Genomic DNA, 22,708 nt, shown 5'->3' on the forward strand with positions numbered 1-22,708 from the left:
AAAGATATATTTCAAATTCAACACTTTATCTTCCTTTTGGTTCAATAGATATCCAAAAATGTTTACAATTAATGTTGCACTGAACAGAGCTAATGATAAATATTGTCCCTGAAAACGTGACGTTATTTGCTTAAGTTCTGATAACCAGTATAAATGTGTTTAATCTAAAATATGCCATCAGGCCGGGCGCGGTGGCTCAAGCCTGTAATCCCAGCACTTTGGGAGGCCAAGACGGGCGGATCACGAGGTCAGGAGATCCGAGACCATCCTGGCTAACATGGTGAAACCCCGTCTCTACTAAAAATACAAAAAAAAAATAAGCCGGGCGAGGTGGCGGGCGCCTGTAGTCCCAGCTGCTGGGGAGGCTGAGGCAGGAGAATTGCGCAAACCCGGGAGGCGGAGCTTGCAGTGAGCGGAGATCTGGCCACTGCACTCCAGCCTGGGCGACAGAGCCAGACTCCGTCTCAAAAAAAATAAATGAATAAATGAATAAATAAATAAAATAAATAAAATATGCCATCAATTAGTTTTAAATATAGTCCAGGCACGGTGGCTCACCCCTGTAATTCCAACACTTTGGGAGGCCGAGGTGGGTGGATCACGAGGTCAGGAGTTCCAGACCAGCCTGGCCAACATGGTAAAACCCCATCCCTACTAAGAATACGAAAATTAGTCAGGTACAGTGGCGGGTGCCTGTAATCCCAGCTATTCGGGAGGGTGAGGCAGGAGAATCGCTTGAACATGGAAGGCAGGAGTTGCAATGAGCCAAGATGGCGGCACTGCACTCCAGCCTGGGTAACAGAGCAAGACTACGTCTCGGCAGGGGAAACAAATCACACGGAATATAGAGGCTATCTTTATACTAAATTAAAACTTTATTGAATAAAGAACACTCTCCAGAACACATGATCTGATGGACTAGGTCTACATTACATGCAATGAAGCTGAGCATGACTGTAGTTTAACATGGAATGTCAAACAAATTAGTAATTTTCATTGTACAAAACTGTTTATGTAGCTGACATGCAAGAAGTGTCATACTCAGCATTTTCACCAATCGTCTGTGATGAGTTTTAAAAAAGGCATTTGGAGAAACTGGTAGATGTCTTCAGCATATAGTTCAAATAAATTAGTTATATGCGTACTACTGAATCCTCTTTCAACCTCTCTTGCTTCCAAATAAAATCTTAGTGCAAACATCAAAGTTGCTGGTCACTCCAAAAGACTGTCAAACTCATAATAGAATACAAGTTCTGAATTACTGTGTATTAAGTAGGGCAAACCCAAGAATGCCAGTTACTGCAAAATTCATTTAGGCACATTTAATAGTCCACTCTAAGCATTTTTTCTAAGTCTCTCACATTAATGACTAAAGCTTGTTTACAGTACTAAAATTCTATCATTCAAGCATCAATGATTACATTTCAGAAAAAGGAAATCATTCATTTCAGTAATAGCATTACTGCTATATCCTAAAAAAAGAGAGAAAATAAAGAATCATAATTAACAAAACCAGTATCCATAATAGGATACACAGGGAAAAACATTTTAGGAGAAAAACAAAGTGTGCTTTACTTGCCACAGCAGGAATTATATAATGTAAACACCATATTGGCCCACACCACAAAAATCCATGAGAAAGGTTCAAATTTGAACACTGTATGTGCATTATTTTCAAATCTGTGTTTGTGAGTTTATACTGTATCTGCTTGTACCAATACATGACAAACAAAAGAAGCTCTTCCACACACATACAAGTGATTGTTAAATATTAAGCATGGCTTGATTCCCTGACCCTAGCTTAAAAAAAAAAGTTAAGTGACATCCCAACTGTCTTAAAAATGTTTATTACAGAAACCATTAAATGAATGTGAGTAGTAGCTGAGGAATGATGAAAAAGTGATGGTAATGATATGGTGCAAGTGGATGGAAAAAGAATATACGTATAACGCTGAGATTTGCAAATGCATGGAAAATCTTATTCTGTGGGCCTTGTCTGAATTTTAAACTGATACCAAGAATAGAAAAAAATAGTAGCACAAGTCCATTGACACCTGGAGGGTCAGACCTAGAAAGCTTACCTTCAAAGTGCAAATTTTAACAATGGAATGTTTTAGCAGGGACTTAAGGACAATCCTGTCTTTTTCCTGTTGAAAAGACGTAAGATTTTCAGGAAGTATTTATTCCTGGCCAGAATTATTTCAGTTTCTTGGTAAAACAATATTTAGCCACAATTACCACCCACTCATTCACATACACAGAACCATTCTTAGGGGTGTTTGCGGGGAGAAAAAGCCCTTATCTATGTATCACCTAAAGAAACTTTTATTTATAAAATCTAAGTTCTTTGAATCCACTACTTTAAATACCAACATGCACCTCTCTTATCCCCTCCCTCTCCACCCATCTACCCCTGACACCCCCAATGAACCTAGGTATTCTAATGTCTTTGTGTTTTCTAAGCCTCATGAATAAGGCTGTTGAGTACCACCTCCACTGGATCAAAATTAACACCTGGTGCACTTTCTACAGCACCTTTTTTCTTCTCCACAATTGAGTGGAATCTTGATGCTTTCAAGCTTCTATCTAGATCTCCAGGTCATCAGGCCGAGGTCTGCTGCTGGCACGACTGCTGGCTCTGCTTGAAGGTCGCTGGTCCACAATGGCTAGTGGCTGTAGTTCGTGTCCAGCAGCTAGCTTTTTAGAATTCTGGTTATCATCAGGGAAATCAAAAGGCTGTGCATGGGAGTTAGAGATGGTGCTTCCTGCCTGCCCCATTCGATTTTGTTCTGCACTGTAATTAGCCCAGTTTTGCTCACTTGCTTGCTTGTTGTAATTGCGGCAAGAAGAATTGTTTCTGTCGCCAGTAACCAGCTTGTACCCAGGAGGAGACATAGGTGAGAGGGGAGCGGTTGGTGAGGAGCAGCCATTGAAATAAGCATATTTTTGAGACCCACAGTCTTTGGTAGGGCTCAGTGCGCCACTGGTCGCATGGTAAGGGTCGCTCTTTCCCTTAACCCGATCCTTAACGCCCTTGAAGAAAACATAGAAGAGTTCAATGATATTCAAGGCCAGGGACACCAAGGACACCACCAGCATGAAGATGATGAAGATGGTTTTCTCCGTGGGGCGAGAGAGGAAACAGTCCACCTGATGTGGGCAGGGATCTCTTTTGCAAGTGTAAACAGCACTCAGGCTGAATCCATAGATGTACCACTGGATCAGCAAGAAGGCCACCTCAAAGATAGACTTGAAGAGGATACTGATGATGTAGGTTCGCAGCAACCCCCCTCGCATTTTCACTTTACCATGCTCTTCAATACCATACTTGAACTTCTTTATCTCAATCTGCTTCAAGTGCATCTCCACATTGACACCATCAGTTTGGGCAACCTTGAGTTCCTCTTCTTTCTTGTTCAGTTTCTCTTCCTTTCGCATCACATAGAACACATGAGCCAGGTACAAGAGTGTGGGCACAGACACAAATATGATCTGCAGGACCCAGAAGCGCACATGAGAGATTGGGAAAGACTTGTCATAGCAGACGTTTTCACAACCAGGTTGTTGAGTGTTACAACGAAAGGCAGACTGCTCATCTCCCCAGGCTGACTCAACCGCTGTCCCCAGTAGCAGGATTCGGAAAATGAAAAGTACTGACAGCCACACCTTCCCTCCAGCAGTTGAGTAGGCTTGAACCTTGTCAAGGAGTTTGCCTAAGGCGCTCCAGTCACCCATGTTGCCTGGGCACCACCTGAAAGAAACAAAAAGACAATTCAAGGATCACAGATTGCAAATGACTAGTTTAACATTTAGTACCTTTCAGCTGATAGTCAAAATACTACATGTTTCATATATTTCTAACATTCTTTCACAAAAAAACAAGTGCAAACTCTTCCTGCCCCATTTTCCCCAGTGAAGTAAAGATCTAACACGTGTTTTGTTTTGTTGAGATAAAGTAAGTCTTAGAAGCAACAGATGGTGAGTTGCAATCTTTAACCTGGGAAGATGTATTGCTTGCTCAACCACTGCCTTGCTGTGTGACTTGAGAAGCCATCTGTGCTAGGCCTCTGCTCATTTTATTTGTCTGATAAATGAGGACAATTTTTGCCTGGTAGGTCTGTGTTTGCCAAGCAAAATCCTGATGTGTTATTCAAAGCATAGCTATCTAAGAATACAGGTGAGAACACTTATGAACACCTACATAACCTTCTTTCCAAAACCTTAATGCTATTATATATCATTTTATTACTAATTTCACTCTGAAAGGTTTTTTTGAGATGGAGTTTCCACTCCTGTTGCCCAGGCTGGAGTGCAATGGCACGATCTCAGCTCACCGCAACCTCCTCCTCTTAGGTTCCAGCGATTGTCCTGCCTCAGCCTCCTGAGTAGCTGGGATTACAGGCATACGCCATCACGCCTGGCTAATTTTGTATTTTTAGTAGAGATGGGTTTTCTCCATGTTGGTCAGGCTGGTCTCCAACTCCTGACTTCAGGTGATCTGCCTACCTCAGCCTCTCAAAGTGCTGGTTTTCCAGGTGTGGGTCACTGCGCCGAGCCTCTGGAAGATTTTTTTTCAAGTGTAATTTGTGCATACTGTATATTATGGTCATTTACACTTTTCTGTTTCTTTTTTTTTTTTTAGAGAAAGGATTTCACTGTGTCGCCCAGGCTCCTGGGCTCAAACAATCCTCCTGCCTTAGCCTCCCAAGCAATGGTGACTGTTTTTTTCTTAAGCAGCGACTTATGTAGCTCAGAAGTCAGTCTTCTGTCCAGAGAGAAAGTAGGCTATATGGGAATATACTCTTTTGCTACAATGTGTCATTATATGTAGTAACCTACTTTCAAAAACAAAGACTAAATACACATCACATTTCAAGTAAAAAGTTCATTTTGTCTCAATACTACTTACAACCTTATTAAAAAACAAAGAAAACCTACTTCAGAGTGTTTTCTCCAGCCAGGAAAGATTGGTTTTCATCTTTTCATTGTTATATACTTTAAAATTCCCTTACTGGGCCTTGGACCCTCAGGCTATACATCCAATTTAACTTCTTATCAATATCTAGCTATCCAAAGCCTATGGCTTCTCCATTACTGAGGATAAGAAAAGATCTGGCCGGGTATGGTGGCTCACGTCTATAATCCACTCAGGCCTATAAGCACTTAGGGAGGCAGGCGGATCACGAAGTCAGGAGATTGAGACTATCCTGGCTAACACGGTGAAACCCCATCTCTACAAAAAATACAAGAAATTAGCTAGCCATGGTGCCACGCTCCTGTAGTCCCAGCTACTCAGGAGGCTGAGGCAGGAGAATTGCTTGAACCCAGCTGCAGAAATTACACCACTGCACTCCAACCTGGGCAACAAAGAGAGACTCCGTCTCAATAAAAAGAAAAAGATCTAAGTTGGTAGAAACCAGTAAGAATCCCCAAAGTTGTCTAGTTCAATTTATGCTCTAATTCCCGATTATCCATTTAGCTGATAAAAATTGACGTTCTCAGGGTATAGGAAATATTTAGCTATAGATAGAGCCAGAAGAAGATTCACAATCCCCAGGCCAAGTCTTTTCAATGCCTCACACTGGTTTTAAAAGTATAGTAAGGCCGCACTAAAGCTAGAAATGCTTCTATGCTTTGATATACACAACCTTAGCCAGGGCTGAAAGCTGGGAAGAAGTGAGTAACATGATGTGGCAGGCATAGGGAATACAGGCTAATTTTCAGCAGACAGTAGTAATTGGAGGGTTTAGAAAAGGATGAATTAGTCAAATATTATTTAATAGTTAAAAACAAGCAAAGCTAAGACTTTGCAGGAGCTTAGTAATGAATTCTAAATAGTGTAACCAAAAGTAGGGTTATTTAGGCTCCTTAGAAATATGTTCACTATCTGAATATAAAGGAATTTCTCATCTGGAGTTGAACTATGAGCTGTAGCTCCTTGTAGGAAGTAAATGAAATTATCAGGGGAATCTTCTTCGCCAGCAAGCAACATTACATTTCTGTCTAATGACTGTGTCTCCTGGCCATAGAGAACAAGAAAAAATGAAATGGGCACCTGACCTGGGATTTCCTGGGCCGAACAAATAAAAGATGGCTGAGCCATAAAGCTAAACTATGCACCAGCTATCTAAATTAGATACCATGGGTACCTTTGATGACAGCCCAGGGACTGGTGCCAAAGAATGCTGAATAAGAGTGGAGGGTGGGTGCGAAGGCCACAGAAATAACGCTCCCCAGTGGTCATAAAAAAGGGAGCTTCCCTTCTACTTTGGAAGGGTCATTTTAGATTCTGAAGTGACAAGTTAGAAAGTAAAATTGATGTATATAAACAGCAGTCAAATAAGAACAAAGGCTTGAAAGGCTGACAAAGACAGTTAAATAGCCAAGGAAAGGCTTGAAGTGAGGGAGTAATTTAGCTGTAATGGACAGTTTGATGGTGATAGAATGTGAAAGGAAAAAAAAAAAAAAAAAAAAAAAAACCCTATAATTTAGCAGAAAATACTAGACTGGAAATGAAGAAGTACAGTCCATAAGGGTCAAACAAACAGAATTTTTGGAGCTGTATCAATAGACAGTTTCTATGTGATGATGTGGAAAACTGGCCCTAATTCTGTTTGTAAAAAATTACAATATTTTGCCAGTGTCATCTGCTTTTGCTCAGATATTTCGATTGCTAGGGGAAAAATAGCAAAAAACAATCAAGTGTAAAAAGATAAACTGTTTGCATACATCTCATCACATTCATGCAATGATAGCGCTGAAGACAAACCTATCATATCTAGAAATATGACTAGGCAAAACAGAAGTAATTTTAGCTAGGATTTCATCATTACTCAAAGTAAAATGTGATTGTAGATGCTTATAGTAATTCATCACTAAGTTTATTTACATTCTATTAAAAAAAATCGTATGACACATAACTTTCATATAATTTCGAGATTCTACAAAAATACTCCATAGTTCCATAGTATATGAACTAGGTCATCAGGCAGCTCTTTAGGTAGTAGTTCTTTTTTTAATACACTAGCAACTTAATTGCAAAGTTGTCTTTTCTTTAAGCACCCATGCAGTTATCAAATTGGATACCAAGTATCCTGTAACATGTAGCTATCTGTCGGTTACCACTATCATAGAGACCATCAAATAATATTTAATGGGACAGCTGCCCAAAAAGAGGTAACAAAAATTGTTCCTTTTTTTTGGTAGTTGCTCCCTTTGCCATGAATCAAATTTTGGCAACTGGTTTTTCCTTCCTGCTGCACCCTTCCCAGACTGATTTAATATCTTCGCTTTTCCAAACCTTGTATGATAAGTTAACATCCTTTTATAATAAAAGGGCATAATTATGGTTACAGAATCCCTGGCATTGATCTACAGACTATAAACTGCACTTTTATTCACCAGGAGGAGACAGCTATATTTCTTATTTGATACATGAGAAGACCAATGCAGCTGGACATACCACATATATTCATGCCTTCACCTCTAAGATACTGAGTTGGTGCTTCACATGTAGACCAAGGTCTAAAAGGAGTTGTGCAAAGTTCTCGTTAAGAGCAGAGTCTTAGCAGCTGGACCACACTTTTTGCCATCTATGCACCATGTTAGATTACATTTCCTTTGCTCATCATGGCCCCCTAGACTGGATGGATGTCCAAAGCTACAGGCACTAAGTGGGGCCCTAGGTGGGGCCTAGGAAGATTCTTTAATTCAAATGAAATCTCTTAAAAATAAAGCTTTGGGGCCGGGCTCAGTGGCTCACGCCTGTAATCCCAGCACTTTGGGAGGCTGAGGCAGGCAGATCATGAGGTCAGGAGATTGAGACCATCCTGGCTAACACGGTGAAACCAGTCTCTACTAAAAAAATACAAAAAATTAGCCAGGCATGGTGGCGGGCACCTGTAGCCCCAGCTACTCAGGAGGTTGAGGCAGGAGAATGGCGTGAACCAGGGAGGCGGAGCTTTCAGTGAGCTGAGATCGTGCCACTGCACCCCAGCCTGGGAGACAGAGACTCCGCCTCAAAAAAATAAATAAATAAATAAATAAATAAAAAATAAAATAAAATAAAGTTTTGATTTTAAATTACATTTGACTATGCATTTTGCTAGAGCCTTAGAAACAAATCACTGTGCCGAAGTTGCAGTGAAGTCTTTCCATGCCATTAATATCCTAATAGTTATTAGAATTAAGTATTTTACTTCCAACTTGAAATGTTTTTCTCAAGAAGAGAAATGTAATGAGTTGACAGTGGAGAGTTAAATAAAGGTAAATAGGATTATTGAAAACTAAAGTGAAATTTGATATCCAGCATCTTTTTATGATTGAGAGAAAAGAGAAGGTGAAGGTCATTAATATCTGAAAGAATAAAATCAGAGTCTAAACCTACATAAGGAAATGTCTATGGAAGTTCCTGATAAAACTATTTAATGGATTTTTTTGGGAGGAAAGGGAAATCATGTGTGTCTAATGTACTAACACTCAAAAATATTCATACCCAAAAACTCAAATGCAAACCCTTCTAATGTTTTATTTCACTTTTATAATAACCTCTGCCCCTCCAGTAATGTCATTGAGTGAACTCACTTGTCTATTCTTTCACACTTAAAACAGTCACCCTTAGCTTGATCTCAGCCATCATCAGTTTGCTAGATTTCATATCATTAGCCTGGTCACCCTGATCGCCAACCTATACTCCGAGTAATCAGTCAATCTTGAGAAAATAAATAAACAATCAGTTTGGTGGCTGTATCCACACAGCTCACATCCTCACTTGTTTCAGGTCTCACCTCATCAGCCAACTTTCCTGACCACCAAGTATGAAATAGCAACATCCTTTCCCCAGTCCTGTCATTTCCTATTCCCTTTGCCCTGTTTTATAAAAAATTATTATTTTAATAAACTTTATCTCTACTTGATTTAGCAAATATTTGCCTGATTACTATGTACCTCCTTCCATGAGAAGGATTTATTATTTGCCTTCCTCAACTCAAATGTGAGCTATACGAGGGAGTTTGCTTTGTTCACTGCTGTATCCCCAGTGCTTAAAAGAGTAAGAGATGTGGCCAGGTGTGGTGGCTCACACCTGTAATCCTAGCACGTTGGGAGGCCGAGGTGGGAGGATCATCTGAGGTCGAGTTTGAGATCGGCCTGGCTGACATAGTGAAATCCCGTCTCTACTAAAAATACAAAAAAGTAGCCAGGCGTGGTGGCGGGTGCCTGTAATCCCAGCTACTTGGGGGGCTGAGGCAGGAAAATGGCATGAACCTGGGAGGTGGAGGCTGCAGTGAGCGAGATTGCACCACTGCACTCCAGCCTCAGTGACAGAGTGAAACTCCATCTCCAAAAAAAAAAAGAAAGAAAGAAAGAAAAGAATTAAATGGGGCTTCCACAAAAAATAAACAGATACTGTGCAAAAAACCAAACAGTTTTTGTTTGTTTGTTTTTTACTGTCTCTTTGGGATTCTCTTAATTGTAGTTATGTATCTCAACTTTCTGAAGTTTCAAATTAATTAAAAAGGAGACTTCACAGTAAAAAAGTATTGTCATCATCTCATATTCTCATACTGTTAAATTTTCAAGTGACAATTGCTGAAACAGAGAGCTGTTTGTTGAAACATGCTTCAAATGATTTCTGAGCAGGCAATAGAGCTAAATTAAGAAAAAAGGCTCTTTACAACCCTCACTGCTAAATTTGACTGGCTTTTAAAAAAAAAAAAAAAAAAGAGAGAAAAAAAAAGGCTTTTTAACAAAGAGCTTCCTGAATTTGTTAAATGAGATCCTAATGCGGGTTAGGATTCTTGTAGAACTGCATCAGGTATCATGGTTGTACATTCAGTTCACTGTTAGGTTGTTGCAGGTTAAGATTTAAAAAACAAAACAACAAAATAAAGAAAGAACACAACTGTGTAGTTGTCCCCTAGTTCTACGATATTCTAACTCTGATTGCACCACACAATTTTATTGTAGCCAAGGACACTATTACAAAAAGAAATAGCCCGTTTAAAATCGTGTTTATTTCAAGAATGATAAATACCGGGGAAGGCTAGGGCTCTAAAGCGGAAGAGCAGCAGCTGATATTAACCCTGGTTAATATAACATCTTTACAGTCTGAGTCTATGCAGGCAGTAAAGTGATTAGAATGAAGTTCCATGGAAAAGATTCCCAGGTCATCAGATAACACCCAACCTTTACTTCCTTATTTATACCTAGATGGCCTAACTGTAGTGTATCAAACTTACTGTATGTAAACATCTATTTATAAAGAATTGCGTATTTGTGTAGGTATTTGATGTTGTGAACTGCTTATTTTGGGGCAGAGGGGAGGACAACAAAAAAACACCACCAAGCCTTTATTTCCCCAGCTCTTACCCCTCCTCATCACTCAACTTACATCAGCATCCACTTAATGAGAGGAGGTAGAGATTGAGGTGTGAGGAATTCCATCTAAAGAGAAGATGGTGCATCCCATAAAAGACAATCCCCTCCCTAGTTCAACAGCTACTACTCAATTCTCCCCCAAAACAAGCTTCTCAAGATCAATTTAGGGCTACCAGAGAGAAACCCCTAAGTCAGAAGCTGCAGGCTAAAAGCCATGTTCTTCAATTGTGATGTAACTTAATATATTTCTATCACTCCTTGGCGTTTCCTCTGCCCCTACTCTTACTTCCACCTCCAAAGTGACTATTTTTAGTGAATAGCTTTGTTATTTTATAATCATATAAAGACATCCTTAGGGCGCTCACAAGTGTATTGATTAAGACAGTCTATTTTTTTCAATGAGAGTTAAATAACTCATGCATGTGAAGCTCTTAGTAACAGCTCAGTAAAGTTTGGTTCTTACTCTTTAAAAGACCTGTATATATAGCTCATTTGTTTTTAAATTTTTCATATTTCTTTTAGAAAAACAGCAACTAAGAAATGATTGACAAACATACATTTTCCTTTTTAAAAAAATTTTTATAGAGACGGGGTCTTGCTATGTTGCTCAGGCTGTTTTAAACTCCTGGCCTCAAGCGATCCTCCCACCTCAGCCTCTCAAAGGGCTAGGATTACAGGCATGAGACATCATGCCCAGCAGACGATAAGCATACATTTTTCTTAAAATATTATTTTAAAAGCATAGGAAAATTGGAATGTGAAATTTATGAAATTGTATAAGCCACTGATCTATTTTTTTAAAAAAGAGCTAACCACAGTTTGAAATTTGGTAAAAGACACTGTACATACATAGTTAAAGGGTAACTTTAAGATGGAGAATGTAGGCAATTATGCTAAGAATTATAAAAATGTTAATCTCCCATGGAAGAGATGCTCTGGAGATTTTTTAAACTTGAATTATCCATATGGAATATTACATTAATAATAAACACTAGATAATTACTTTTTCTCTCCAGAGCTGAACTGGTGTGTGCGGATAAGCTCCCACACATCTCTTCAAATAACTGAGAATCCTGAAGATAAGTCAGAACAACAGGAAAGGCGGAGTGGAAGGTATTAATCACTGGTGACTGTCCTATCATTCCCTTCCCTGCGGGTATCGTATATAAAGGCTCAAACCAAGCTACACCCCTGGATGTAGAGAAAAGAAAAGAAAGAATGCACCCTGTGTTTTCCCCCCTTCTCTATGCAGGAAATGGAAACATCTAAGTAACAAAGCAACCTTCAGTCTCTGAAAGCACAGCCTTTAATCTGCCTCCTGCCGAGCATCTTTGGAACCATGTTTCCCAAGGAGAGTGAGAGCACAGCAGGTATCACAATCGCCAAGGGTGAGGAACTCGGTAGCTGGGGTGAGAACGCTCAGAAGGCATTAGAAAAATGTGGAACATGTTTAAACAGTGAAGAAAGTAGAGCAAAGCACTACCACTGCATTTTCTCAGCAGAGGACAGGTAACCAGTCTACCCTGACTTTGGGAAGTACAAAGCACCCCCACACTGGGGGAACAATAATATAGAATCAACATCGCCAGGAAGGAACGGAATGTACTGCCTCTGCTTGGTATAATTTCCAGGCAATTCGGCCTACCTAGAAGTAATTACTCTTCTCCCAAAGGTGTTTTCTGTCTAACTGGTCTATTTCATTCCTGGCGGTGGGGGGTGGGGTGGACGGGGAGGCGCGCTAGCTTAATGAAATCTCTGCATTACTAGACGCTTTAATTTCCAGCTATCCTTGCACAAACGTAAATATTAGGCTTCCTCACAGGGACACTCTTCGCCGAGGTCAAATGCGCCCGATTTTCGGAGGGCGAGATTCAGTATCTTCCTTGCCGTTACTAACAGGGTCGGGGAAGCAAAAGAAATTCAATCGACTTCCAAATAAAGCCACGCTTCTTTTTCCAACATTGTGTAGCTCTCCCCTTCCCACCCCTACTTTGTACCTGGAGAGAAAAAGAAGCACGCCTTTGGGGAACAAGGAGAGCGTTATCAGAAACCCCCAGCAAAGGCAGGCTGGATCACTAAAGGGGCAGGGTGGGCGCAGCGCTGCTCCGACCGCTAGGCGCGCTTCTCCGAAACAGGCTGACTTGCCCCGGACGCGTCATCAGCTCCCCGAGGGTCTCTCCTCCCTGCCCTTTCCCCTTGCGCCGCCCCGCCTCATTCTCGGGAAGTTTCAGGAACTTCCAGGGGCGTTGCAAGTGCAATTTAAGCACAATTCCCAAGGTATTCAGGTTTTCTTACCAACGCGGAGATAGTGGAATTCAGTAAGTTTAAAAGAGGAAAAAAAAGGGGGGGGTGGGTGCTGATGTGAGAGGGGTGGGAAATTAGATTGACAACTTTAATTAAATCAACCATTTGTTCTTCTACCATTTGGCACTCAGCCCATCTCTCCTCCTATCCCTCCCACCCCGCACCCTGGGTTCCTTTGCAGTGACGAACTCGGACCTGCGCTCGGTTTGACTTGTGAGGATTTGGGGGAAACGTCCCCAAACCGCTCTGTTTCAGGAAGCGAAGGCGCGGGAAGGAGCCCGGCAGACACTAAGATGGCAGGAGGCGCCCCGTACCCGTCCGGCCCACGGCCTCCGTAAAGCTTTCAGTTTTATTTGCTTTTCAGCATTCACTGGTGCAAATACTTCCACTGCAGGGTCACGTCAAGAATCTAAACTAATTATTTTAGTCTGTAGATTTACACAGACCAGAAAATCCTTGCCGGGCACAAAAATGCATGGTTGCATTTCTGATGAACATAATGGGTGTTACCAATAGAAGTATTTTAAAAATTGAACCCTTTTAAGCAACGCATTAGCGTTATCTTTGCCCTAGCAGCTCCAACTCCAAAGAACTGCCCCAGAGTTCTGAATTAGGTTACAGGTTCGAGAAGAGGGAAGGTGCGGGGCGGCGGGTGTTGGCGGAGGGGAGCTCCCAAAGCGCTGTTTAAGAAACTTTTTTCCCTGCTCTTTCTAGGAGCTCCCGTTTTAGGAGACGGTTTTGGAAAAGCAAGCTGGCGTACACTTTTTTAAACGTCTGATCTCTAATGCTCTGTAACTAACCACCACCTAAACTTTAGGAGATTTCATCTCCTAAACTGCCAACGTGGTCGAGTAAAAGCTGTCTCTCCTGACGGTCTCAAATCTTTCCATAGCGGTTGCTAATATAAAGTAACAATTTACTGTTGATTTTTAAAACATAACGTTAATACTCTTTAATTTTATACCTTTTTGTTTAATGGGGAAAATTCTAGGAAGGAACCACGTGGAAGTCAAGTAACCACGATGTTTTAACAAAGCACTTTGTCACAAAAGAAGTTGGCTTTGCGAAGCTATAGAACATCAATCAAGATTTCCATGTGAAAAAAGCACTTCATTCTATGAAGTATACAATACTATAGGAAGCACGCTAAGCAAATTTACACTTTGATTTTTGCGATGTAGTCAGTCAAATCCCCCAACCCAGGCGCCTAACCGCCCCCCCAACAAATGATAGCACCTAGACTATTACTGATTACAAAAAATAATAATAAAATTATACTCTAAAATGAAAAACCAAACATCCAGTAAACTAGTCTTTTATTCTAACCGGAAAGGTTTGAACCTTTTTACCTGTTGCAATGTTAATAGAAACTTTTTTAACAGTCAAAATATAAATTCGGTACAATAAAATTTAACTTTAAAACTATAGAAACACTTTCAAATCCATCAATCCATTTACAGTATCATAATTCCAAGCTACATTTAACACATTTTAAAACTTTAGGAAAGTTTTACTTGTAGAAAAAGAAACTAATAGGTAAAGTGTTCTCATTTTTTAAAAACTTACTCTTTTTCTTAAAAGAAGTGAAGTCACGCCAAGTGATTGAACTCCTTGGAGGATGAAGTAAAATGAAAAGGCAAGTTCAGGCACTCAGACCTGTCTATTTAAAGTTTAAAACTCCGCTGCAGTTTGGTACTTTCCTCACGCCTTCCCCCTAATGAAAGAAAAGTGCTGATACCTCGTAAAAGCTTTTTTGTAACTTGGAGCACAGAGCTTTTAAAAGTTTCAAGCCACTGACTCAACTGGGAGGAGGGGCTAGAATAAAGGGGAGGGCAAAGGGAAAGGCTGGGAGGAGGTGGAGAGGAGGCTGGTGAATGTGGAAGGGCGGGGGCAGAAGAGGCAAAGAGCAGGAGCGAGATCAGGATAAACTTGTAGTTTAAATTTGCTGATGAGGAAAAATAAAATAGCATTAGGGACATGAATGCCTCTACTTGGAGTTGCTCCTCATACATAAGAATCATTGATTATAGTGGTTTGTCACAAAAGAAGCACTTTGTCAGGGATAATGGGGGGAAAATGGGGGGAAGACCAGGGACAATGGGGGGAAAAGCGTATATTTTTATTATAACATTGTCTAAAATTTTTAAGGTAGCTTACAATAAATAAAAATGGTGGGGAAGCATATAACCAGTTCAAGCTTGTTTCACATTGACCAAGGTGTGTGAAGTTAGAGGTAGGTGTGAGTGACCTGTTTGATGATCTACTTCCCTTGCTTTAAATGTAAGTAAGGACAATTAACACAGGGAATGGTGGGGATGGGAGAGAGACATTTCAAAAATTGACATATAGGAAGAAAAGTTCATACCCAATCCACCTTTCCACCCCTTGACTGCTTTGAATTTTTACTTTCTTTCAGTTTAGCAAAAGGCTGTGTGTGTGTGTGTATAGTTTTTACATATATAGCATGTTTTGTTTGCCTATGAAATCTTGATATCTGACCTCTACCGTATCTCCAGAAAACTAAGAATTTATATTTCAGCCCTGTTAATGCCAAGACACTAAAACCCAAATCTGTAGTGAAGTGTCAGGATTTTAAAAATACAGACTATGGTTGCATTAAGTAGGTTCCCAAACTATTCAGCCCTCCTTAAAATCAGTTCCTCCTCTCAAGCCCACTAGAGAGTTTTCTGCCCAATGACAGTAGAGCTGAGCATATCATCTTTATGTGCTTCCCTATTCCTTCCAATGCTCTCCCTCTTCAAGGCTCTGCATTAGGGTTTATAATGGCCTGAGTCATGTGGCCTCATTCTTACAGCAAGCAGCTACTTTGAGGGCTTCCCAAATGCCATAGCAGAGTGTTGTGGTGGGACAATTACTCATAAACAGGCTTCAGTGATGCTCCTGAGATTGGACAGGAAATCTCTTGGCTAGTATTCTCTGGAGGCAAAGCAAACTCATCTGACCTTCCTATTCCTAACACTTTTCTCACTCATGCAAATACCAGAAAAAAGAAGGATGCCAAATATCCTGGTAGACACCGTTCCCTAATTAAACTTTCACTGACATGACTAATACAACATCTTTTGGAATGTTGCAGGGTTTTTGTTTGTTTTATTTAGTTTAGTTTAGTTTTGTTTTCTGAGACGGAGTTTTGCTCTTGTTGCCCAAGCTAGAGTGCGATGTATGATCTCTGCTCATGGCAACTCTCCGCTCAAGCCTGCTTTATTCTCATCATGCCTCAGCCTCCCGGGTAGCTGGGATCACAGGCCTCAGCCTCCCAAAGTACTGGGATTATAGGCGTGAGCCACCACACCTGGCCCAAATGTTGCAATTTTAAGGAACAATTTTGTTTTTACTTGTTGGCTATCCTATTTCCAAGAGTACATTTTTCTTTACATTACGAAAGGGGAAAAACAATCTTCTGGAAGTAGAAATTGTAATCTGACTTTCGAGTCTTCAGGTTCAGTAACCTATAAATATTGTTTTGGTCTTGTATTTATATTGTTCTTTAAATAAATCTATTGCTTTGTCTTAACTAAAAATTATTTCATTGGACTTAGAACACATTCACGAAAATGATTTATTATTTTTATCATAAGAAAACATATTTCTTCTTTATAAAAAAGTCTATGCTTCATTTAATTTACATAACAATTTATTTTTGTAAAATTATTTATCAAGTACAATTATAAAAAAATTACCATGGTGCTAATTCAGAATAAGTTGCATGAAAGAAAAGTTGTCATTGACTGTTTTATAGTAGGGTTTTTAAAGCAAAAAAAGTTGTGTTTATTTCTGTTATATTTTGTTAGGTCTATAGATGGATATTGATGTTTAAGTATTCTTTTAAAGTATTCTTTTCTTTTTAAGCTATTACCTATGTGACCAATTGGAAATAGAACTAAAGAACTTCCTTATAACAAATTATTCATGTATATCACCTGAACCATTTTCTGAGCCAAAAGGATTACTAGTAGCATGAGCCAGTAATTAATTACTTCTCTTAATACGCGAACGTACTATGTCTTTTCTTTCTAAAATCATTTTTCCATGATCATTGATACAAGATTTCAACATGATTTCATCAAAATATCATTGATAAGACATTCTGAGGAACCTTCTCTTCTTTTGGGATAATGGCACTGAAATGCAATGCTATGAGTAATCATGCGCAAGGGAAACTAGGTTTTGCAAAAGGCCCACAGTTTTCTCTCATGGACAACTAGCGGAGTCTCTAAATGACAGGTAGCAACTCATATTATAACTCATATTCTAGCAGTGTTGGTGAGTTATATTTTTATCAATAATACAGTTGTTCAAAAGTATCTCACTTATCTGACCTTAGAAGCTTGTCTCCATTGGAATGTTTTGCAAAAATTGTGGAATAGTTTTTTTAAAAATGTGTTTTTCTCGTATTCTCAGAAATGTCAATGCCATTTATCTAATATAAACACTGACGTCCTAGAACAGTGTCTTCTCTGATTGCCAGACCTTGTCTATGTAGAAGAAATGGATGCAACGTGATTTTCTGGTCAGGCAACACGGCTCTTTGGAGAACTAGAAACAGCTATTTACAGTTTCTGTCTTCTGCAGGGCTTCTTTAGGCCACATCACCTGCCAGGACTTTGATTCTGTTTTATCCGTGTAGCTATACATTTTGAAAAATGAAAAATGCACATTATTGGCACAATAATGTGGTAAGGGTAAGCTATTTTTCAGAATTGTGAGAAATATTTCTTAATATGAGAACCAACTCCTTTTTTTGGATTTTTACCTTTGTTTCAAAATAGGAATTTCTGAAATTTTAAGAAATGAATGGAGTGATTTTTAAGGCCTTTAAATGCCTATCCCACACAAACTCTGATGGATTACTTTCACCTCACTGAGTAGCATAAACATTCAAAAATAATTGGTGACTCCGGATTAGACGTGTAAGAAGAGTATTGTAATGGGAGAGCAGTGAGCTATAGGAACTTAAAATGCAATACTAGCAGAAAGAAAGGAAAGGAAGGTAGAATTATCAGAACTTGATGATGGATGAATGAGAAGACAAGGGAGTGGAGGCTGTGGAAACCGATTTTTGGAGTTTTGATTGGGAAAATATTACTAACACAAAAAAAGGAAGCTGGGGGAGGGACTGACCTGCTGAAAGAGATACAAAGATTTGTTTGAAATATTTTGGTATGAATAACTGAAATATCTAGGTAAAGACAGATGACTGACAATTTAAAACAGGAGCTGTGGAGTTCACTTTAAAATTGTTATGGCTGGGCACACTGGCGCATGCCTGTAATCCCAGCACTTTGGGTGGCCAAGGCGGGTAGATCACCTGAGGTCAGGCGTTCAAAACCAGCCTAGGCAACATGGTGAAATCCCATCTCTACTAAAAATACAAAAATTAGCCGGATGTGGTGGCACACACCTGTAGTCCCAGCCTCCCGGGAGGCTGAGGCACGAGCATTGCGTGAACCTGAAAGGTAGAGGTTGCAGTGAGCCGAGATCACACCAATGTACTACAACTTGGCAACAGAGTGAGACTCAGTTTCAAAAAAAAAAAAAAAAAGTTGTTATAAGATTTGTGATTGGCCAGGCACAGTGGTTCAACTGTGTAATCCCAGCACTTGGGAGGCTGAGGTGGGGGTGACAATTTGAACCCAAGAGTTCAAGACCAGCCTGAGCAACATAGGGAGACCTTGTATCTACAACAAATAAAAAGGTAATTTAGGCGTGGTGGCACGCCTCTGTAGTCCCAACTACTCAGAAGGCTGAGGTGGGAGGATCTGGAAAAAAAAAAAACAAAAAAAAAAAAAACAAAAAAAAAAAAAAACAAGATTTGTAATTAGAAGCCACAGGTATGGATGAAATTACTAAGAGATGGGATATAGGCAGTGTACCAAAAACACAGCGCACACACAGCCTTGGTGGATTTCCTCATTTAATGCAGACAAAAAGAATGAAAAAAGAGGCAAGGTAACACCTGGGAAAGGGAAGGGTATTTAAAATAGCTACAAGTGGGCTTATTTGTGGGAAAATATTACTTGTTCTCTGGAGGAGTAGTTAACTTTGAAATTAAAAAGAGAATGAATGCAACATAAAGAAAATGTTTTCAGACAGTATGGGCTGCATGAAACTAGGGTTTGAAGGTATTTTCTCAAAGTAGGTGAAGTTATCAGCTGGCTGAGATGAAAGTGAGTGAAGAAGAACTAGAAAATTTGCAATCCCTCTGGGGCAATTCAAGGCATTTGTAGAAGAATAGAAAGACTACCTGAGACTAGGTGGGTCTAGATTGATTTTGTAATGAAGTAAGATGGCATTATCTTACAGATCTCCTTTCCTTAGCATCAGAATAATCCTTTCTCTGCACCAAATTTCCATTTTAATGTTTACCGGACAGCAAGAAAGAAGTAAAAGTTAATTTGGAGGTCGTAAATTTGCAAGTTTAGAAATGCTCTATCCAAATTGGTAAAACTAGCCAGAAAATATGTTCTTTATGTGACTGTTGGTCAATTACATTTCTTTCAGAGCAGTGAAGATTTCTCATCATATTATCACTTGTGCTGGTATCCCTTTTTCAAAAGATATGTTTCTGGGGTCTGTCAATTCGCTTCATAACCCTGAAGTATTCAACTTAACTGAAAACGTCTTTCCCATTTACTTAGCATGCTATCATCCTTGAAAAATGTTTAAGGATCAAAGATTGATTTGACCTGTGTAAAATTTCAACTCACTTTTGTGGCCCACGTTTACCTCCAAGCGGATCTTACTGTAAACCAAACTACACAAAAAGGTATTTGTAAAGGGAAGAATTTGTTTTGCTTTGTTTTGTTGAATGGGAAAGAAGTCCAGCCAGTGGATAAATATGTCTTTGGCTCCACCTTCTGTGCAGAGTGAAAATGAACATTGCAAGAAGAAACTGGTAAATCATTTACTATTTCATGTTTATTTGTTTAATTTTACCTTTTCAATGAAGCTTGGTTAATTTTTTATGATCACTTGTGAATTCATTCCTTCAGTAAATATTATGTCTCAGGGACTATGGTAGACATTAGCATTTTTTAGTTATGCAGTTAATACAAAGCCAATATCAGAGTTTAACTTCATTCAACTTTAGTCTTTGAGTTTTCTTTAAGGAAATTTTGAAAAAGCAAGTAAACAATGATAGGCAAACAGAGAATACTAGTTCGATTCTTTAAAAAAGAAACATGCAGGCCGGGCCTGGTGGCTCACGCCTATAATTCCAGCACTTTGGAAGGCCGAGGAGGGTGCATCACACGGTCAAGAGATGGAGACTATCCTGGCCAACATGGTGAAACTGTCTCTACTAAAAATACAAAAATTAGCTGGGCGTAGTGGCGCGTGTCTGTAATCCCAGCTACTCAGGAGGCTGAGGCAGGAGAATCGCTTGAACCTGGGAGGCGGAGGTTGCAGTGAGCCAAGATTGCACTGCTGCACTCCAACCTGGGCGACAGAGTGAGACTCCCTCTCAAAAAAAAAAAAAAAAAAAAAAAAATTCTATCGATAGTATATTCACTTTAAAAAATGATCAGAATCAGGGCTAGAGGTTTGGAATCTGCAACTCTTGATTTTGCGTGTATATTAGTCTTGTTTATAGGAAAAGAAATAACAGGTCGCTTGTACTGTTTGAAAGTCTAAAAATAAATTTTGGCTCTTTATGCTAATAATTTTTTTTTTTTTTTTTTTTTTTGAGATGTTGTTTCACTCTTGTTGTCCAGGCTGGAGTGCAGTGGCATGATCTCGGGTCACTGCAAGCTCCACCTCCTGGGTTCAAGCGATTCTCCTGCCTCAGCCTCCCCAGTAGCTAGGATTACAGGCACGTCCCACCACACCTAGCTAATTTTTGTGTTTTTAGTGGAGACTGGGGTTTCACTATGTTGGCCACGGTAGTCTCCAACTTCTGACCTCATGTGATTCGCCTGCCTCAGCCTCCGAAAGTGCTGGGATTACAGGCGTGAACCACCACGCCCAGCCTTATGCTAAGAATTTTAATCTTTTGAAGATCATGTAACAAGGAAGTATTTCAATATGTTTATTTTAGGGCAGATAAAATGAATATTATTTATTATCTAAAAAATCACTTAGCCAAGTACTAACCTCCTCAGGATGACCGCTTGCCATCATTTTATGTTCAGCATTATACTACACAAAGTGGAAACTTGAAAAATAGAACATTTTGCAAGTGGAGGTGATACCTTATGTGCAAATTTTTTATGCAGGCTTTATCCAGAATATGAACAAATGTGTAGTTAAAATTACAAATGCACGAACAAATTATTTACATACTTGTTGAACTGATGCCAAAGAAAAAGAAAAAAAAACTTAGCATTGCTTCAAAAGTCAGCTGAGATAAAAATTCCCAAATGAAATATTTACAATGCTTGGTTATAGCACCACTTACCAAAGTCGTTAAAATGCCTTTCTGTTGTATGTCTAAGTCTGCTTTGGTGCACAGGATGAGGTACCTATGGACAGCTTTATTTGGTACGTGTCCTTTATAGACACTAACAAACTTAATACCGTTTTCCTTTAGGGCAGTGTAAACACCACCGTTATCTCTAAGAAATCATGCATCATGGCAATTATAAGTTCTATGTGTGTTAGAAATATTTCAGCCCTTATATCGCACTAAGAATGGCAACATTTAAGAACCCTATTAGATCTCTAAGAGAGCCTTTTGTTTGTTTGTTATTAATAACCGGAAATGAGTAGTACTTTAGTGTCAGATGGTTACTGATTTAAAAGCCAAGTACAAATGTAGTGGGCTTGATGTGTTTGGAAGGCTCTAGTGACTTTTCACTCTCTTAGATATTCACGTGGATACTTACAACAAATTACAACTGCCCAATATGAAGGCAGAATGTCATAATCATGAGGTGATTTAAGGACTTCAGTAGCTTTTTCATAGCAAAACCATCCTCCCTACTGGTCTCTTGTGGATGCTGGATTTTCCACTATGTATAAATTCCACCTTTGGATTGGAATCTTTAAGAAGGTCCAAAAGGAAATGCAAGTATATTTTTGGAAAGGGTAAAAACATAAAATATTAACATTGTGACTTACAAACAAAGCTTTAAAAGACTGGGGATACAAATTCTGATGAGAATACCAGAAATAAATGGAAGAGTCTATGAAATGACCTAAGTCAATTTGGTTTTCACAACTTATATGCTCTTTTTGTCATGTATTAGTGGCCACCACAAAAGACTGACTTGTATGAAGATCACTCCCTCATGGCATTAGTGTCAGCTTACAAAATAAGAAGTCTTAGACCAGGTTCTGATTTGGATTCTGTATTAGTCAAAGTACTCTAGAAAAATAGAACCAGTAGGGAGTGTGTGTGTGTGTTTGTGTGTGTGTGTGTGTGTGTGTGTTTGTAAAATGAGGAATTGGTTCATGCAATTATGAAAGCTGAGAGGTCTCATGACTGCCCTCTGCAAGCTGAAGAGCCTGGAAAGCTTTGTGGTAATTCTGTCCAACGGCCAGTGAAGCTAATGGTGTAAACTCTAGCCCATGACCCGGAGAAGATGATAAGTATCCCTATCAGCAAATAGACAGGAAGGAAAAGGGAAGAATTTCTTTATCTTCTGCCTGTTGCTTTATTTAGGCCTTCTATAGATCAGATGATACTTAGTCATTTTGTGGAGTGCAGTCTACCTGAATCCACTGATTCAAATGCTAATCTCATCCAGAAACACCTTCTCAGGTACACCCAGAAATAATGTTTAATGTGGGCACCTTGTGGTCAGTCAAGTTGGCACGTGAAATAAATCAACACAGTTGCTTATTTATTTATTTATTTATTTATGGAGACGGAGTCTTACTCTGTGTCCAAGCTGGAGTCCAGTGGCTCCATCTCAGCTCACTGCAACCTCCATCTCCCGGGTTCAAGCGATTCTCCTGCCTCAGCCTCCCAAGTAGCTGGGACTACAAGCGCCCGCCACTACTCCCGGCTAATTTTTGTATTTTTAGTAGAGATGGAGTTTCACCATATTGGTCAGGCTGGTCTCGA

The 22,708-nt window shown here is 39.6% G+C and overlaps 1 protein-coding gene across 1 annotated transcript; it reads right to left on the reverse strand.

The window, feature by feature from the left end:
• Nucleotides 1-852: 852 nt before the first annotated feature.
• GJA1 (gap junction protein alpha 1) lies at nt 853-14,497 on the reverse strand. The gene is made up of 2 exons (XM_003898243.3): nt 14,248-14,497; nt 853-3,751 (listed from the first exon to the last, which is right to left on the reverse strand). Exon 2 carries the CDS (start codon nt 3,733-3,735, stop codon nt 2,587-2,589), a length of 1,149 nt encoding a protein of 382 aa, XP_003898292.3. The 5' UTR covers nt 3,736-3,751; nt 14,248-14,497; the 3' UTR covers nt 853-2,586.
• Nucleotides 14,498-22,708: the final 8,211 nt, after the last annotated feature.

Source organism: Papio anubis, chromosome 6 (genome assembly GCF_008728515.1).
Source record: "Papio anubis isolate 15944 chromosome 6, Panubis1.0, whole genome shotgun sequence".
Taxonomy (NCBI): domain Eukaryota; kingdom Metazoa; phylum Chordata; class Mammalia; order Primates; family Cercopithecidae; genus Papio; species Papio anubis.

Coding starts and splice junctions, on each gene's coding strand:
- GJA1 (XM_003898243.3), bottom strand. CDS start 3,735: ATGGGTGACTGGAGCGCCTTAGGCAAACTCCTTGACAAGGTTCAAGCC.